Genomic DNA, 18,737 nt, shown 5'->3' with positions numbered 1-18,737 from the left:
AGTCAAAACCACTACTTTGTAAGACTTACTATCTTATAATTTTTTTAATATTATTACCTTATGCTTTATAAGCAGGGTATATATCTTGGATTAATATATTTGGGTTTTATTTCAAGTGGTTTTTTCTGTAAAATAGTCTCAGGCTGTGATTTCAAGTTTCAAACTTTAGTGAAAAGTCCACAACTTCTTCGTTTGTGAAGCCAGAGATCCTGTGGTTAAATCAGTTCTGGTAGTGATTTGGGTCCAAATTTACTGTGGAGGTTTAAAATGGCTGTGAACAGTAGTAGAACACTTGTTCATTTCAAATAATCTTTTAAATCAGAGTATTCTTCTCCTAGTCAGTGTCTGGATAACTGAGTGCACATTTTGAACCCTTGATAGATTGCCATAGATTAGGAAATGTCATCTGCAAATTCTGGTTGCAAGAGTCTAGCCAAAGCTTCTGGTGTTTTTGAGGAATCTTGTTGAAATTCAAGGCCTTGTCCAAGGCACCCTGTTCCTGACTATGGTTAGTGTTCGGATTATCTGGGAGCTATACATGGCCTGTGTGCCATGAATTGTATACAAAATTAGAAAACACTTTTCCAATTTTTGCAAACTACCTATACTGCTTAGTGGTAAACTAGCAACCAGCCTGGCACTTTAATACGCAGTAGACTACCTTGGTAGAATTCTCCTGGGAAGTATGAAGGGCTCCACATGTGTGGAGAAGTACATATGTAAACCTACATAATTATTCTACGTTGTTCTACATTGTAACTGTCACTAATAATATAGTCGGACTTGGTTCATCTTTGGCCCAGAAGCAGTTGCTTCTGTAGCAGTGTGTATTTTCTCAGACTATTCTGAGACCTGCATTGGTAACTGCACCAAGCCACCTCAAGACTGAAAATTCGTTAGCATTTTGCAGTACTCCAAAGTGGGAAGAACTTTTGTTTGTTTTGTCAAAGTTTTCATACTGTAAGTTGTCTATTGGCTTTTAAGTTGTATATATACCAGAGTATTTCCAATTACCCTTTACTTCATGGGTCTGGAAAATTAATGAGAATTTAATTTCTTATCATGGCTATAATGTGCTTGGTTTTTCCCAGCACCATTGGAAGACTGCCAGTGCTAATAATGTTTGTGTGTTTTTGCATGAGTCTCAGTGCCATTGAGGCAGACAGTGTCAGGCAGAACTCTGTCTTGCGGACATGCCAAGATTTCTTCGTAGGTTTGAAGACCTTCATGCTTTTAGCAAGATAAAATGATTGTCCATTATCTGGTGCTTCTAACTGGTTCCACTGGACAGGGTGATGAATTTGAAACTCTATGGTTCACGGGTGACATATTCATCTCCAATGCATTTCCCCCCAAAGATGGGTAAATATACCCAATGTCCTTAAGGAGATATAATGTGATATAATGACTTTATATGACTAAAGATCTTATTAATTATTACATTATCATTTGATGTGCTGACAAAAATATTGGTACCTGGGGACAATAGTCTGGATGAGATATAACAGTTTTATATGTCAAACATACAGGAGTGACAGCAAGCTTTCCACATAAGAAAAGATACAAACCTGATGGGAAGATAATGCCAACAGAGTGAACAGAAGCAGAGGACACTAGCACTTTATGCTTATAGCTGTTAAGAAACTACACTTTGTATACACAGAAGCATATTGATTAACATAAGGCTACTGTATATCCACTTCTGTATGCATGCCATATTGCATATGGACTCATTTGGACAGGTCATACACCACATGGACTACAGACGAAGCACATGTGAGCATCTGTCAGAGACTGAAATATTATATTTTATGACTTAAACATTTTCTTAAAAGACTTTTAAAACTGTGTTCCAAAAGCTGCAGAGAGGACTACCGAACCCTAAATGGGGCCCTGACTGAGGCCTGACACTGCTCGCTGATGAAGATAAGATAAAGTGACAACTCAGGGCTGGGGACATTCACTGAGCACAGGCTTAACACCTCCAAGATGAGGACCACAGCCCCAGGACTATCAGCTGCCAGGCTCGAACAGACCCTCGCACCAAGGGGTGGAGGGAGGAGAGGCTTTGGGTATCTTGAAAAAGCCTCTGGTCAGAGGGGCAGTGACTGCCCATCCTCCACTGTGCAGAGGAGCCCAGCTGAGGGGTCCTCACTGGGAGGGGGAGAAGCTTATCCACAGCAGGAGGGGTGACATGGCCCATCACAGAGGCTGCCCTCAAAAGGGTCCCCAGACCCTGCACCAGAGCACCAGAGATGATGCAACACACCCTCAGTGTTGCAAGGGACAGTGTGTCAAGCTGGCCCCTGCAAGGGAGACACGTGGGTGTTCCCACCTGGCCCAAAGCGTATATTAATCCATGGGATTCTGTACTCTTTGGTGTGTGGCAGCGTGTGGCGGCATGTGGTGTGGCAGCGTGGCATGGCATGTGGCGGCGTGTGGCGGCGTGGCCACAGCAGCGATGGGGGACCCTCACCACCAGCAGACCGGATGGAGGGGAGCAATGAGACGTCGTTGGGACCCTCAGATGGGCGATTGCTTCCACCTAACCCCTGTCACCTCTTCCTGTTCCCCCACCCCCCACGCACACTTCTTTTTGTATTTCTTTCTCTCTTTCTTTTCTCTTCCCTTCTCTTTGCCTCTTTTACTATTAAATAAAATAATCAATTTTTTGGCAACAACATCTAACCTTGTTTGGTTTTAATCTCATTTCTGGGGATATTTTGAACCTTCTAAGTTCTTTCCAGTTTATGCTCAGAGACATAGCTTGCTTTGCTTTTCTGGGCCTAAACCGGATCGTAACAGCATCTGTTGTTGGTTTTGCTTGATGGTTATACATTAATGGATACTGATAACGTGCAAGCACACATATTGATAATGAAAGTGTTAAGTGAAGGGTTTAAAGAGCTATTATTATTCTACAAGTGTCATTGTAGTGCAATTGGGAGATACAGTGAACAATGAAATACACTGAGTAGCTGGAGCAGAGAAAAAGGAGTTAGATTAAAATTAAAATGGTGCCTGTTAAAGAGCTGCAGTTGCCAGGCTACTGACGCTGCAGTTTTCTGTGTGGTGTGACACAATGCTCAGTCTTTTCTCCTGCATCCTGTAGTAACTGTATTATTCTGTGAACATCAAGGTTTAGTTCCTTTATCTGTCAAGTAAAGTGATTTCATTCTACAATCAGAACAATATTTTCCATTTTTGGGACCAGCAAGGTATAGGAATGAACATGGAAATTCTAAATGGTTTGCAAAAACTGATACCTATGCTAAGGTAGGGATTATTAGGCATTTATCTTTAAGTTATTGATATAAATCTAGTCAATTCAGTTGATATTTTTAAATATTTATGATATATCAAATTTCAGTTTTATGTGGTTGGTTGTTGGGGCTTTTTTCTATATTTAGCAACAAGGAAGGGCCTAGAATGTTGCTGCTTCTGCCAACTGAAAAGAAAGGTTTTTGTTGTCCTCCCTCTTTCCTTCATCTCCTTGGAAACTGTGGGCACACACTGCTAGTTTTCCCAATGTGGTATATATTTTTTACATGCACAGGGTTTTTTTCATTGTATACTTAAGAGTCCAATATAATAACTTGTACATCCCTTATTTCAAAATAAAATGCTTTTTTACAAAGTATAAAAGCTCTCCATTGTATAAAAATGCACCATGTGTGAAATCATACATATTTTCAATTATGCTGTGTTTCCATGTTTTTGTCGTTTTACTCAGGCTGTTCTGATGAATACTTCTTTCTCTTTTATACTCTGCTTCCTCTGTTAAGTATGCTTAACAGAAATCTGTAATATTTGAAAAGATCTACAGGAAGCTGCTTTAATGTATGATACCTACGAGAGAGGAAGTCAGTATGCCACACAACTGTCATTTCTTCTTCTAGATACTGTCATACTGAATTTCAAATGTTTCGTCTCATAAAATGGTACATCATTACAAAGAGCAGGAAATAATAGCAAGTTTAAAACAATAAATGTTAGTAAATAAAATGCAAATTCCTTTCTGTAATAAAGCTCAGAATATTTTATATATGTAGCTTTTTTACATATACTTAAATTGGGAAAATCTAGTCAAAGTTTTAAGAATACTTACTAAGCATGAATTTTTAACTCAGTGAAATAATGATATATTACAGAGCAACATTTGTCATGTAAAATTCAAAAATTTCAACTATTAACAGCATTTTTTATAGACATTACTGCAGAACCCTACAAGACAAATCTGTTGTTACTCTGAAAGAAAAATCTGTGGAATTCTGTTTTAGCATCTGTAAGAGATCTCAGCTTTACGATTAATTTTACCTGTAATCAAACTGCAAATTAAACAAGACTTAAGTTATATTTTCTTACAGATTAAAACTTCATCAAATCAGGAATTCTTAGCTCCCATATGAGAAGGCAAAAAAGAGTAGCTGCACAAAGTGACAAATCTTTTATTATTATGAAGTAAATACTTGTGTACTAAATAGTACTAGTTCTAGAACTAGTAAATAGTTCTAAATAGTTGTTGACTTTTTATCAATCTTACATTGATGGTTTTCAGGTGGTAAACCTGCAAACTAAACCTACGATAATCTAATATTTTACATCTAATTCTCTTCTACTTCACCATGGCTTTTTTTAACATTCCTTTTCAATTTGCTGGCACACCTAGAGTTTTAACCATTGTTTTCCTTGGAATCAAGAACAGAACCCAAAATTTCTAGTTCCAGGTATTCTGTGTTTTCATAAAATAGTTATCTAATCAGCTGGGGGACTTTAATTTCAGAAAAAGTGATTGTTAATGATGCCAGTTATTTTTTCATGGGAACTAGAAGAAGTCTACTCTGAATGCCCCAAATCCAATTATTTCTCTGCATATGTGATTTATACTTTAATTGTACAGAAGGGACCTCTGGAATTTGTAATTTTACTGAACAGTAAAACAACGCTAACTGGCAAAATTAGAAATTTGGAGGCTATTTTTGCCACTTGATGATGTTGTTTCTTTAAATAATTAGATAAATTTCTCTCTGTGGGACTCGTATCATTTAGAACATGAGATGGGTTGCAAAGGAGCTGCAAGATGATGCAATTTATAGAAGTGTTCTCTCTAGAATCTCTAATTTGCTGCAGAAGTTGGGAGAATTAATATTATTGACAGACAGAAAGGAAGTCTAATAGCCAAAGCACTTGTCTCCCACAAAGCTGTATCTTGTAACTTGTTTTTCTGTATATTTCTGTTCTGCTATTGCAGTCTCTTTTACCAAAATTTTCAAAGGTTACATGTAAGCATTTCATTTCCTTCAGTCCTTTAGTACTCACTCAGATGTTTAAGCACTTTTACTAGGGTCAGTGATATCTTTGAGATGATCAGTCTCAAACATTCAACTGATCCTGATCTTCTGCTAAAGACATACCCAAAATAAGTTGCTCTCAATTTTTTTTTTTTTTTCACACTTTCCAAAGAGAGAGAAACATGATGTCATGGAATTTTCTGCCTATAATTATTAATTACTGTTTACCTACCAAGCAGATACACCAAGCAGAGGAGAAAAAAAAAAAAATCATTCAATTTTATTTTTATCCCTTGTATATATGCATTGAAATGAAATTTTAATAATATTTAGGCAGCCATTTTTTAGTCATTAGTTACCAGTAGGTTCCTTTGGGTACTGTAGATCACTACTGCAACACCCATATAAATTTTGCTCTGTATGTGCCTTAATACTAACGTTGTCCAGAAAAATATTTCCCCCTCTATACATTTGACATCAAGTAGCTCAAGAGTGATCAACAGCAACATATCTGTGCTCAACTGTTACACAGCCATGCATTGCGTAACCAGCCCTTGTGCTTCATCAACAGTTGCTCCCTCAAAATGCTTGATTGCTTTTGAAGTCTCATTTCTTGTTAATTCCCTTTCCTTTGTGGAGCTTGAAATGGTACCTAACACTTGGTAAATTTAACATAGCTCTCCTTGTTTTTCAGGATTATATTCTTAGCTCTTTGACCTAAAGATGTAATCCTTCATATTCCATGTAATGTTTTTCCACCTAATGCCCCTCAGTTCATTAATCTATCCACAGCATAAATGGACCCTGAGATATTCTGTTACTAAGTAACATGTTGACATTATCCAGAATGAAATGTGGGCTAGGTAAATAATTGGTCTGGTCCAGCAAAACATTTCTTGCATTTTTATGTTAAAGTCAGTTTTCTCACTCTGAGAACAGCTGGTACTGTGAGACTTGTTTTGGACGTAGAAAGCATAGTTTGCTATTCAGTAACGTTGCCCTAAGCTTTGCTTTTGATTCTTTACAGCTCACTTCAACTTTTTTGTTAAATGGTAATTATTAAGAAAATTTAGAAAGCTTCTCCAGAAAGGATGATAATAAAGAGGATAATATGACAAATAGCTGTTCTATGCAAATGGTTTGAAGACCTTGTTACATGTTGGTTTTATTTAAAACTATTAGTATATGGTTTATTTTATGTGGCTGTCAGTGGGAGATGAATGGGAGAGCAGAGAAGGCATTAAACTGTAATAGAGAAAGTACTGAACCAGACCGCAGAAGAAAATGAACATGATGAACAATTTCAGCTAGTACAAATCAAGAAGTATTCAAGTTTTTATGGGCTGCCCACCCCCCCTTTTTCTTCCAAATGGGTTCTTGTGAATGGTATTAGGCACCCTTTCTTGTGTGGCACTGAAACCTCTGAACATCCTGCTTGGCTTTATTTCAGATACATTCATTTGTACCTCAGGCGAGTTATATTTTTAAAAGTAGACAGGTATAAATTATTTATGGGAATAAAAATGTATTATTCTATTCTTTAATATTCTGTCATCCTGTAGTCTCATGAATTTCTGTTTTAAAGGCAAAAATGTCACATGTTAAACAAGTGGGACTTTTAGCTGCTGGATGTCAGCCATGGAACAAGGATATATGTGCTGCTAGTGGGGACAGATTTGCCTACTGTGCTACCCTTGCTGTTTATGTTTATCAGGTAAGATCATTCTTGTTTATCAGACTAGTTACATTTTTATGTTGCTGTTGATCTCACTTTGAACCCTTTCGATAAATGTTTCTGCAATGCTCTTGAAAGTATGGTTGCTGCTGAGAAAATGTCTATGTAAAGCTCAGTATTCCATTCAAGATACCCCTGAAGTTGTATGTGTCCAGAATTATTTTTAGAAGACAGGCTCACAGTGCAGCAAACATTTGAGATGAATGAAGTTCAGTGATAGAAGACTGGGTTCTGAAGGAGAAATGAAACAATTCCACAATTCCATTTAAAGCTGTACTATAAAATAGTCTTTTGCACAGTGGATTAAAATGGTTCAAAGTTGTGGATTCAATGGCTCACCTTTATTTGATTTGGAGCCTGATCTCCTCAGTACTGTGGTCTGCTGAAGTTTGCAGTTGCTGTATATCAACACCTAACTAAAAAATAAAAATGCTGTGACATAGAATTTTCAGATTGAGAAATATGTGAGGAAATATAGGATGCACTTACTATAATTTTAAGAGTTATACCGGTGTAGGATTAAAATAAACAAAATTTACTGTGTCATATTTGGCGTGGTTTTTTAATACATTTTAAACTCTACTAAGTAATTAAAAATAATGACAAGGATTTCAAACTCTCTTTTGTTGTCTTTTTTATGTTCTATCCTGTTTAACCCCTTGGAGATTAGTAAATGGTTGTTACCATGCCTATAAATAAAGCATTTTAGGATTGTTTGAGTACACTTCTCAATGAAATATAATAATTTATAAGTGACAAGGGGATAGAAGTAAAACTGGTTTTTGGATAGTTGGATATTGGACAACCTTTCTGTCGAAGTCAAATGTATGAGAATTTATTTTATTGAGATATGAGGTGCTGGCAATTGTTAATGCACTATAAATTCATCTGTAAGTCTAATACTGTTATATGAAATATTCTCCAACCCAAAGATACTTTAAGTAAGTTTACAAAAAATGTATCTCTAAAATGAATTTTACTATTTGTTTAGCTGGATCACCGATACAATGAATTCAAGCTCCATGCGATTATGTCTGAGCATAAGAAGACAATCACAGCCATATCTTGGTGTCCCCACAACCCTGATGTGTTTGCAAGTGCCAGTGCAGATAGTTTAGTGATCATTTGGAATGTGAATGAACAGAAAGTTGTGGCCAAGCTGGACAATACAAAAGGTATTTTAGACATGGAGAATTATTTGATCCATACAGCTTGATCCATGGGTATGAGAAATACTTGATACAGTGTAAACTCTATAGTTGGTTGGCCAGAGTTTTAACAATTGCCTAACTCAATATTCTTGTCAGATTTGTTGCAGTTCATTCTAGAAAATAAAGATAGTGTGTTTGAATACATTGCTGTGAACCGTCTTGTATTTGGTAAAGAAAGATGTTATTCTTTTTTTTCTAAAGAAGCTGACCAGTTCAAGAATTAACTTTGCTAGTGTTATCTTATTGAGCAGGGGAAAAAAAGTCCAACATTATTTTCATCACTGTATAAAAGGATAAATAATTAAATTTTAAACTAATAAATTTCAATATAACTTTAGCTAAGTGAAAGTAAATAAAAGGTAGCCTTAACAGATTCAAGTACAAATCATCAGTGAATTTGAACAGCAGCTTTTGTTAAAATACCCTAATGCTTATCTACCTGAATCTTGCCTCAGGCCTTGAAATTGCTGGAGATTGTATTAAAAGTCTAGAGGGTTAAGTATCCATGTTACAGTCATATTTCCCTGCCCGGTTCTGATTTATTCCATTTAGTCAAAACAAGTGCCTGTATTTCTGTTCTTACAGTCAATCTTGTCAGGTGTCCTTGGCTCCTACATTTGCATTCCTGGAAAGCAGATGTAACCCAAGAACAGTCCGAGTCTCAGGATCTAATAAGCCATTTTGGGACTCCCTACTCTGTTCTCTCCAGAGCATTTAGGGATACCTCTGGAAATCTTGTACATCTTGGATGTCATGCAAAAGAAAACTCCACAGTAATTTAATCTATTCTAAAAGAAATATTGTATCAGTTTATGCATGAATATAAATGCTGGTACTTATTTTTCAATACCTTGCTTGTTTAAAAATCTACTTTAGCCAATGACTACACATGGATAAAGTGTTGTTATTACTATTTTAATATTTTTAGAAACTAATTTAAGATAATATGTTTAAATCTTCTATTGGTTTCTCTTTTAGTCCCTTTTACATTGCCATGTAAAGGTATCTAAATACAGTTTTAAGTTTCAGCTTGAGGAATTTATCTTACTGTCGTTTATTCCTTTAGGCACATATTATTAAATTATGAGGATGATGAGGATTGGAGACGTTAAGATCAAAATTCTTAAATAGGACTGCCTACAGTTTGATGTTAGGCAACTGAATTAAAACTGTCATGTATCCCGACAGAAGCTATCAAAAGTTCCCTTTTATTACAGAGCTAGCTTTCAAATTTTGTCTCAGATTTATGCTTCTGTTATATTTATCTCTAAATTTCTTTGTATTTTGCTAAAATAGGCATTTTGAAATTCTCAGTATTTTACTAGCTTAGTAGTAATTAACTTACAGTAAAACATAGTGGTGAATGAAATTCTGAATGAATGAAAGTATTTTTCACATCTCTTTGCAGGATCAGTTCTCTTTCAAATGTGTGATTGTCTTTGGCACCAATGAAGTATAGATATCATTAAGTACAGCCCATCAAAATAGTGTAAAAGTAATTTGGGAAGTAATTTTACTTCCTGCCTATGGAAGTCTGTAGTTTACTTTTACACTGTAAGATGTTCATGCAGTTCTCTATATTTCAGTCTAGTAATTTTTGCATAGAACAATTATTTCTACTGTTTTTCAAGACAATTGCTGATAGCAGCTCAAGGAATACTACACTGAATTTCGTATCCTGGTTCTTATAAGGTTTACCTGTATGTTTCAGGAATTCCTGCGTCACTTAGCTGGTGCTGGAATGCAGGTGATGCAGTTGCATTTGTGTCCCACAGAGGTCCGTTGTATATTTGGACTATCTCAGGACCGGACAGTGGGGTAACTGTACATAGAGAAGCACACAGTTTCTTGTCAGATATCAGTCTGTTTAGATGGCATCCAAAGAAAAAAGGAAAGGTGGTATTTGGACATACTGATGGAAGCCTATCTATTTTTCAACCAGGTAAAAACTCATATGGTAAAATATTTATATTTTTATATGTATCTCTTGTTTTTCTGTATGCATGGAATTCTGCACTTTTAAAAATTAGATTCTATAATGTAGGTACATATATAAAACTTGTTCTTGATTCATAATAGTCCTACTTCCTACCACATCACAAAAATATGATTTCTTAGATAAAGAGTGTAGGGCATTTCTCCTCCCTTTTGTGACCAAGATAAGACTGCAATTTTTCACTACTACAATATACACATTTTTTTGGAGGGTGATAACAGCCATGATCTTCTACTGAGCTATATTTCCCTGCAAGTTTATTTTTCTGAAAGGAAAGACTTGAATCTTTTGTTTACTTTCTTACTTTTGCATTTATTGTGGAGTCCTCTGTTTCATATTTTAGAGTCCCCTGCAATTTTATAGGTAGATCCTCGTGTCACACTTAATATTATCTTCGTGGTTCTGTTCTGTCAAAGGATAGATGGCAAAATATTTATGTCTTTTTGTCTTAAATCCACCATGCACATTTGTGCATACTTTATAAGTAGTCTAGTTGTCTGCTAAGGAGGTGTCATAAGCTCATTTGAAGGTAAAATTTCATTTGTTTTCATAATTTTCTTCAAAGACAGATGTCTGTATTAGGTTGAATATTTCAATTTTTTTTCCTGACTACTTCTTTTTCCTCGAGTAAAAACTGATTTCCAACTTAGTGAGAAAAACTGTTAAGTAATGTGTTAATTTTACATAAAGTTGTTCTCCAACAGCCATGCAAAATTTATTTTCCTTCAGTTCACTCAACTAAGTTGTCACACAGGATGTCACACAGAATAGATTCCCTTGCTTCTGTAGTGCTGACTGAATTAGCACTGGCATTGGGAAAAGGATATCTATTTTATTACGACATCATCTAAGTATTTATCAGACTGAGACTTTTCATGAAGTCTGTCTAGAATTATTTGAATATGAAAACAGAAATAATAAAAAAAATATTTAAAATATCAAAATTATGTTCTGCAACTGAAAATATAACACAGGCTGAAAAAATTTAGGCAGTGGCAGTTTTGTATGTACCACAATTCAAGTTGCTGTAAAAAAATTGTTTAAGGAAAATTATCCATTACTGCTGGGGATAAAACTATTTGCATCAACGTGAAATTTAGATTAGATTATCACAGGAATTCTTCCTTTCTCTGTATTTAGGATAGTTTTCCTTATTATTGTAATATTACATATCTTTATTAAAATAATTTTAGAATTTAAAAAAAACCAAACATGCAAGTTATTTCCTGTTCTCAACGTACATAAGAGTCTTCATTTCCAATAGAGAAATAAAATTTGAAAGTTTATTTGAAGCTGGGTGAAAATTTTCTGCATAAATAGCAGACTGTGAAATGTGTTTTTCACTGTTGTTGCCTACTTAGTTTTCTCTCCTATGGCTGTATTTTTGACTATCCATTAATGTATCAGAACATTTAGTGTAAAGAAAATATATGGAAGAATTTAAGATTAGTACCCAATTTTTAGGGAGATTCAATGCAGTCATATAGAGCCAAATGTTTTGTACTATTTTTCCTTTCATTTGTTATCAAAATAAGCACAGCTTACTTAAAAGACCTATGACTCAGTTGCATGATTCATACTGTTCATGTCTTCTTTTAATGGAAAACAAAATTTAACAATTAGGGTTTTCATGAGGCTTGCTTTTAGACTTTTTTTTGAAACACAGGTAAAACTGAATAGCTCCTAGATACATGCTCTCTCATACTCTCCCACCAGTTGATTGTGCTTTCTTGGGGCTGAAGTGTTTGAGTATGGCTGGTTTCAATCACTCGAGGACTTATTGCTTTTAGTTCTTGTATAGCTAACTGAAAAATGACAATTCAGCTTTGTTGTCAGTTCTTGTTTTTCATTTCGATGTTGACTTGCAGTAAAACAAAAATTTGAGCTGAAATATAAGCAGAGGACATTTAAAAAAGTGAGAATCCTCAAGTTTTTGGCAAATTAAAGCAGTTATCATACTTTTGATGTTATTCCCAATGCTTCAGAAGAGTGAAAAGAAATGGAATGGAGAAACTGGTTTGTGCTGTTAATTGTTGTGCAGTCTTAAATTATTTCTCCCATTTCTGGTACCTGATTTTATAAAGTTGGCCTAGATGTAATGTGTATGAACCAGTACCAGCATTAAAAATTAGTACCAGCTGAATAATGGAAGATGTCAATTTGTTATTTCTAGAAAACAGTATTTTCTTTTTTTTCTAGTATAAGATCACAACTTCAAAAATACATTTATTCTATTATATACTATTTCATTTGGACTGTACACTGTCTTATAAAACTAAGATTCATCTCTGTAAAAATAAAAGTGGGAAATAAATATGATGTTAAAAAAATGTGAGTTTTGATAATATGGATCATCAAGTGAAATACGTCATCTTTTTGTAGGTGTCAGAATAGATATTTAATGGTCTGTTTAATTTAATGGCTACAGAATCTATAAAGACTTCATGGTTGCACACATAGTTTTACAGAAGAAAAAATGGTTTTTCAGAAAAACCTTTACTACCACAGTGGTTTCCTGGTTCATACTGCCTTCATTTTGCCTGTATTTGTTGTGGTGTGCAGATTTACTTACACTCAAATGGATTCTATTTTATGCTGTGCTGCAGCCTTTACTCGTAGAAATTATTAGAACAATGTATATGATTTACCATACTTTCCTTTCCTATAAAATTATGTTAATAAACCTGACAGCTGTTTCTGTTCTCTGCGGTATTGAACATAAAATCAAATCTGATGGAAAAAGAAATACTCTAAATCAAGTACTGCAAAGGCAGCTTCATTAATTTCACTGGTGCAGACAGGAGAGCAGGCTAGTGAAAATTTCAAGGAGAGAGAAAAAATTATGTTTGTCAATTAACTTGTAATTATTGAAAGGATATACTTGATTTAATTTTTAAATAATCTGTTTTCTCATGCACTTTAAAGGTTCAAAAAATCAGAAACATGTCTTAAGACCAGAATCTCTTGAAGGAACAGATGAAGAGGATCCAGTTACAGCTCTGGAGTGGGACCCTTTGTCAACGGACTACCTTCTTGTTGCTAATTTACATAATGGTATTCGACTAGTTGATTCTGAATCTCTGTCCTGCATCACAACTTTTAGTTTTCCCAATGCAGCAGCATCTGTTCAGTGTTTAGCCTGGGTTTCTAGTGCACCTGGAATGTTTATAACTGGAGGTAAGGCTTTTATTTCCTGATTTATACAAAGATAATAAATACAGAACTGAATCTTCAAAACTGATACTCCAAGTTTGATTTTTCTGTTTTGTAACATTTTTACAAGTAGACGCATACATGAATTGTACAAAAACAGACCATAATACAAAACCAGAAAATAATAAAACTACACTGAGCAGTTTTTACATGTTTTAAAAATTTTAGCTACATAAGTATGTGACTTTCTGCTTTTTTTTATGCTAAATAATATTTTTCTCATGCACACTTTAGCAACAAATATATGAATTCCTTTGCGAATAGGAATAAAAATGCATTTTACTAATTGATGTCACTTCAAAGAGTTAGAAAATTAAAAGAGGAAAAGAACCTATTTCCTTCTTTTCTATGCCACAGACATTATGGCTCAGGTTGAATAAATGAATAAGGAAACTAAGACTCTCAGAATATTTTATAATGAGAGAGGTTCCATAGAATTTATCTATGTTTAAATAGCTAGTTTTAATAATGATTGTTAATAGTGATATGGCCATAGTGGTAAATGGAGGATAAATAGGCTGCCATGCATGTTGCACTAGATGATCTCCAGAGGTCCTCTCCAACCCTAACTATTGTGCGATTCTATGGAGTTGTCAGTACCTGCTTATAAAATTCTTCTTAGGACTTGAAGTTTAATTCATTGTTGTATTTTTGCATAAATCAGTCCTCAAACTCATACCTCTGTGTTCTGTCTTTTTAAACCTCAGATTCTCAGGTTGGTGTGTTACGTGTTTGGAATGTTTCACGTACAACACCTATAGATAATTTTAAATTGAAACAAACTGGTTTCCATGGCTTGCATGTGCTAAGTTCTCCTCCAAAGAAAAAGTGTAAGTGTAAATTTGATTGCTATTCATTGTACTGGCCGCAGCTTAAGAAAATCTTGTTTATGAGTCTTGTTATGTCCAGATCAGTCTCTGTAAGGTTGGTCAGCTCTTTAGTTCTTAATTAAAGTACCTTCTGCTGCTAGTGGACTAAACAAATGCATAAAGGATCAAGCACCTTATAAGGTCCTTCTGTAGTAGGCCAGGCTTCATACAGGAATTCTCAATTTCTTTTGTTTTAAATCTCATAGGAATACAAGCATTTTACTCTTTATAATTTTACTTATTATTGAAATAAGAAATAATATTTTCTTATTGTCTTTTGCTTTGTATTGTTAAGCATGTTCATCAGAGTATCCTACTAAAAATCACCATACATCTTCAACAAGTGAGGCTGTTCCTCCTCCAACTTTAACCCAAAACCAAGCATTTTCTCTTCCTCCTGGTCATACCGTCTGTTGCTTCATGGATGGTGGAGTGGGGCTTTATGACATGGGAGCCAAAAAGTGGGATTTCCTTAGAGATTTGGTATGATTCATCTCTGTCTTTGAAATGAAAGTTTATTTGTCTTATGCACTTTCTTCCAACAGCAGAAAAACTGGAGAATGAAGTCTTTGCAGTACTGTAAAGCAGTTTCTATTGTTAAAAAGAGCCTAAATTTCTAGGAAACAAAATGACAGTTCTGAAGTTTAAAATAATCTTTTATTGCGGATGACTGAATTCTGTTGGAAGTATTCTGACAGGTTTTTTTTAAACCACAGATAAAGATTTAAGGACTTGGGTTTTGTTTGTTTATTTTTTTAACTGAAATTTTAGTTTGATGGCCTGCTCAGAAATTTTCTCTAGAGGGTTTTCTATAACTCAGAATAAAAGTTTGAGTCAAGTCAGAGAGATATATGGTGAAGGCACTCAGTTTAACATTACAAAGACTGAATTATTAAATTTTCTTTGAAGCTAAAATTCAAAAATGGGTTTAACACAGATGACCCTCTTCTTCACAAGGCTTTTGGTGATTGAGGTTCTTGATGATTTTTCTCTTTTCCTTTTTCATTGAAAAAAAACCTCCAAACAAACAACACCCAAATAATTTTCAGCTGTGCTCCCATATGTGTTTGAATAGAGGGTGCTGGTTGGCTTTCTCTTTCCATTTTTATTGGGTTTGGTTCTATAAAGCAACTGAGGCTTAAAATAAATTCTTACGTAATACCTGTGTTTCATATATTTGTAGATTTTAATTCTACAAATGCATGTCTTGGAAAACACCCAATTGATACATGAAATCTCTAATGGATTGAAGTTTAAGCTGCAATAGATCATAGACTGTATCTAGGAGCACAGAATATTCAGTGGGGTACTAGACAACTTGTGGAACATGTTCAACATACAGAGCTTTACTTTTTCAGTCAGGTGCTTTTTACCAAAAGGGAAAAACTATTCCTTTTTTTTTTAATTAATTTTTTTTTTCTTAGTTTTTTTAATTAAATTTTTTAGCAACTTAGTTCCAACAGAAAATGCTAACATGTTCCTGGCACTGTGTACCCTGTTGTTTCATGAAGGAATTTTTCTGATTTTCATAATAATCTCTGAAAGAGCATGTTATAGTCCAAGTTATTTTATGCTATTTAATTTTGACCGATAAGGCGAACTCTTAATTGACCTGACAGGTAAATTAAGTACAATGTATTTTAGAGCTTGATCTAGAGTTGCACTTATGAAAAACATCAAATGTAATAAAAATGGATTAAATATTTGTTTCATTTAAGGGACATGTTGAGACCATCTTTGATTGCAAATTCAAACCTGATAACCCTGATCTTCTTGCTACAGCTTCATTTGATGGCACAATAAAAGTTTGGGACATAAATACTTTATCAGCGGTTTATACATCTCCTGGTAATGAGGGGGTTATTTATTCCATTTCTTGGGCTCCAGGTAAGAATATTTTGCTGTATGTCTAAATGTTCTTTGAATTAGCATTGACTGCAGAATTTCTCATAGAAAAGTATTAGTTTTATATAGAAGGGCATCATATAAGGTTTAAATAAAACTTAATTGTCTGTGAAACCAGAAGAATTCAATGCTTCAGACCTTGCTGAAGCTTACCCTTCTGAGTAATGCTCCAAGTATTTCATACTCAGAATGGAGGGAGGGAAATCTCCAGAACATTGCTAACATGTCATTACACAAATGACAAAATGACTTGCTTTGCATGAGAAGCAGTTACTTAAAGGAATTCAGTTTATATTTTGGGCTGAAATAATGGAACATATGTATTTAGTTTTTATTTTTTGTGTAGGAGTCTACTCACTGAAGAACTCTGATTTTACCCTATTAGAATAGGAAGTGTCTTTTCTGCAAAGCGTCTGCTTTTTCTTAGAGAAATCACTGGAGTCAGTAGGAAATTTTGTTTTCAAAACTGTTCTGCAACCCTCTTTGGTGTACCTGAAAAAACACTTCTGATAGTTGTCAATAGTTGACAATAGGTTGACTTCCTTGTTGTGTTTTAGTTCTTTGGACAGCAGATGCATTTCTTTAAAATCTAAGTAATTCATCTCTCTGTTCTCACCTGCACTTTTAAACTCTTAAGAAATAGAATCACACAATCACCAGCTGGAAGAGACCTCAATAATAACTGACAGGAGAAAAATATTGTGACGGGAAGCTTAATGTAGTCTGCATATGAAATAAATTTGCACTTTTTCATTTCAGAGAGTCTCTTGGACCTTGTTGCTCTTCAGAAATAATTTACCTTGCTATATGGCAATTATGGCAATATGAAATATGGTGCTTATGTTTGGTTATTTAGCTTTGAAATTTAAATTCAATTTGTAGTTGTATCTCACATTGAATGAATGGTTTGTCTACTGGAGGAGGGGTGTGGGGTTGTTGCTTTTTGGTTTTGCTTTTTTTAAAAAAAAAGTAAATTGGAAGCACGTGCTTCAACTTTGTTCCTTACCATCCTGTCCAAAAGCTCCTGTCCCTCCCAGCCAGAACTTTTGCTGCTTCTTTCACCTTACTCCCAGACAGTTCCTATCTGCCTTGTACTTTGTTCCTAATATATAATCTAATGCATGCCACCATTTTTTTGGTCTCAGAAGACCTTTGAAAAAAGTGGTTACTACTTTTTCTTTTTTCTCCCCCATCATTCTCCTACCTGAGTCTATTCTCATTTTATATATTTACCTTGTTAGACTCCTCCTGCATGGATTGTCTTTTCTGCCTCTGAAGCTTGGAATAAAATAACAGTCAAGACTTTCCTATAAATCTGCTATTTATTAAAAGCATAGCTATATTAAGATAGAGTCACTGTGGTGAGGAGAATTTGGTGACTTTTGGATTAGACCTGAACTGAATTTTCAGGTTCTCACTGTGGAGTTTTGTACTCAGATTTTCCACCCTGTAGAGTGTGGTTACAGATTCAGGTACGTTCTTGACGGTCTTAGATGCAGTAATGGTGCAAGATTAAGAAAACAAAATACTCTTAGATGTTCTGTCTCATTTTTATGATTTGTCTTATTACACAGGGAACTTTAAAGGAAAATGGTCTAGTTGCTACAATTTAAGCTTGAAACATTGAGATTACCTCTCAGTTTGAGTCATATGCATCATGATCATTAATTTCTTACATGCAAGACTTTCAGCAGGCAGTAAGATACTTTTACAGCAATACAATTTTTATTTGACCATTCCTCAAAGCAGGAATGTAGAAAAACAGGTCAGGCTTTCATTGAAATTGGTGTTTGTGACTTAGTAGCAAATGCTGGCCTTAAACTATGGAAAACTCATGTCTATGTGCCATTGATGTTTTCTGTTCATTTTACATTTCTTTAATTTAAAGTAGAACCACCGTCAAACAATATTGTGATTATATAATTATTGTAATATTTTACAAACATCTCTCTTTAAAGGAGATCTGAACTGCATAGCAGGTGGAACATCCAGAAATGGCGGCTTTATCTGGGATGTTCGAAAAGGCAAAATTATAACCAGATTCAGTGAGGTAAGATGAGATTACTTCTTTTTTTGTCTATATGAAATGTAAGGTAGTCATTCCCTCTAGTGTCCATAATTAGAGATGGCCAAAGTTCATATGTTTTTAAAAGGTGCTGTAGTATAAAAAACTATAGAATTATGTGTGTGCCAGTTTACATGTGTGGCAGAAGTATTTTTACTCCCTCAGACTTGATTTGTGATATGAGAGTGATGAAGCACCAGATGGACTCCATTATCTTAAAATTGGTCCTGTAGGGATGCATGGCAAAAGCATAGCTGACTCCTTCTTAACTGTGTAAACATATATGGACATACAGACTCAGCTTCAAAAGGAAAACTGTGTTCTGTATTTTCAAACATAAGGGCCAGAAGAAACTTTCAGTCCCTAAAGTCTAGATCAATAAAGGTCCATTTCTCAGCACACTAAGCAGTATGACTCATTTAGCAGCTTGCCTTGGATTAGCTGAAATCTAT

The 18,737-nt window shown here is 34.7% G+C and overlaps 1 protein-coding gene across 7 annotated transcripts in view; it reads left to right on the top strand.

The window, feature by feature from the left end:
- The window catches only part of WDR17 (WD repeat domain 17), a 58,797-nt gene that overhangs the window by 11,600 nt on the left and 28,460 nt on the right, over window positions 1-18,737 (top strand). For 6 of the 7 annotated variants that reach the window (XM_048303899.1, XM_048303900.1, XM_048303901.1 and 3 more), the window contains exons 2-9: window positions 6,877-7,005; window positions 8,018-8,201; window positions 9,949-10,179; window positions 13,159-13,410; window positions 14,154-14,276; window positions 14,611-14,798; window positions 16,034-16,202; window positions 18,179-18,270. In XM_048303899.1, the coding sequence (XP_048159856.1) occupies window positions 6,883-7,005; window positions 8,018-8,201; window positions 9,949-10,179; window positions 13,159-13,410; window positions 14,154-14,276; window positions 14,611-14,798; window positions 16,034-16,202; window positions 18,179-18,270 (1,362 nt within the window). In that variant the 5' untranslated portion in view covers window positions 6,877-6,882. The remainder of the gene's footprint in view (window positions 1-6,876; window positions 7,006-8,017; window positions 8,202-9,948; window positions 10,180-13,158; window positions 13,411-14,153; window positions 14,277-14,610; window positions 14,799-16,033; window positions 16,203-18,178; window positions 18,271-18,737) is intronic. The other variant, XM_048303902.1, reaches the window with a different exon arrangement.

Source organism: Corvus hawaiiensis, chromosome 5 (assembly GCF_020740725.1).
Source record: "Corvus hawaiiensis isolate bCorHaw1 chromosome 5, bCorHaw1.pri.cur, whole genome shotgun sequence".
Lineage (NCBI taxonomy): Eukaryota > Metazoa > Chordata > Aves > Passeriformes > Corvidae > Corvus > Corvus hawaiiensis.
Note: the sequence above shows the minus strand (reverse complement) of the source record. Positions and strands in the feature narration are given on the sequence as shown.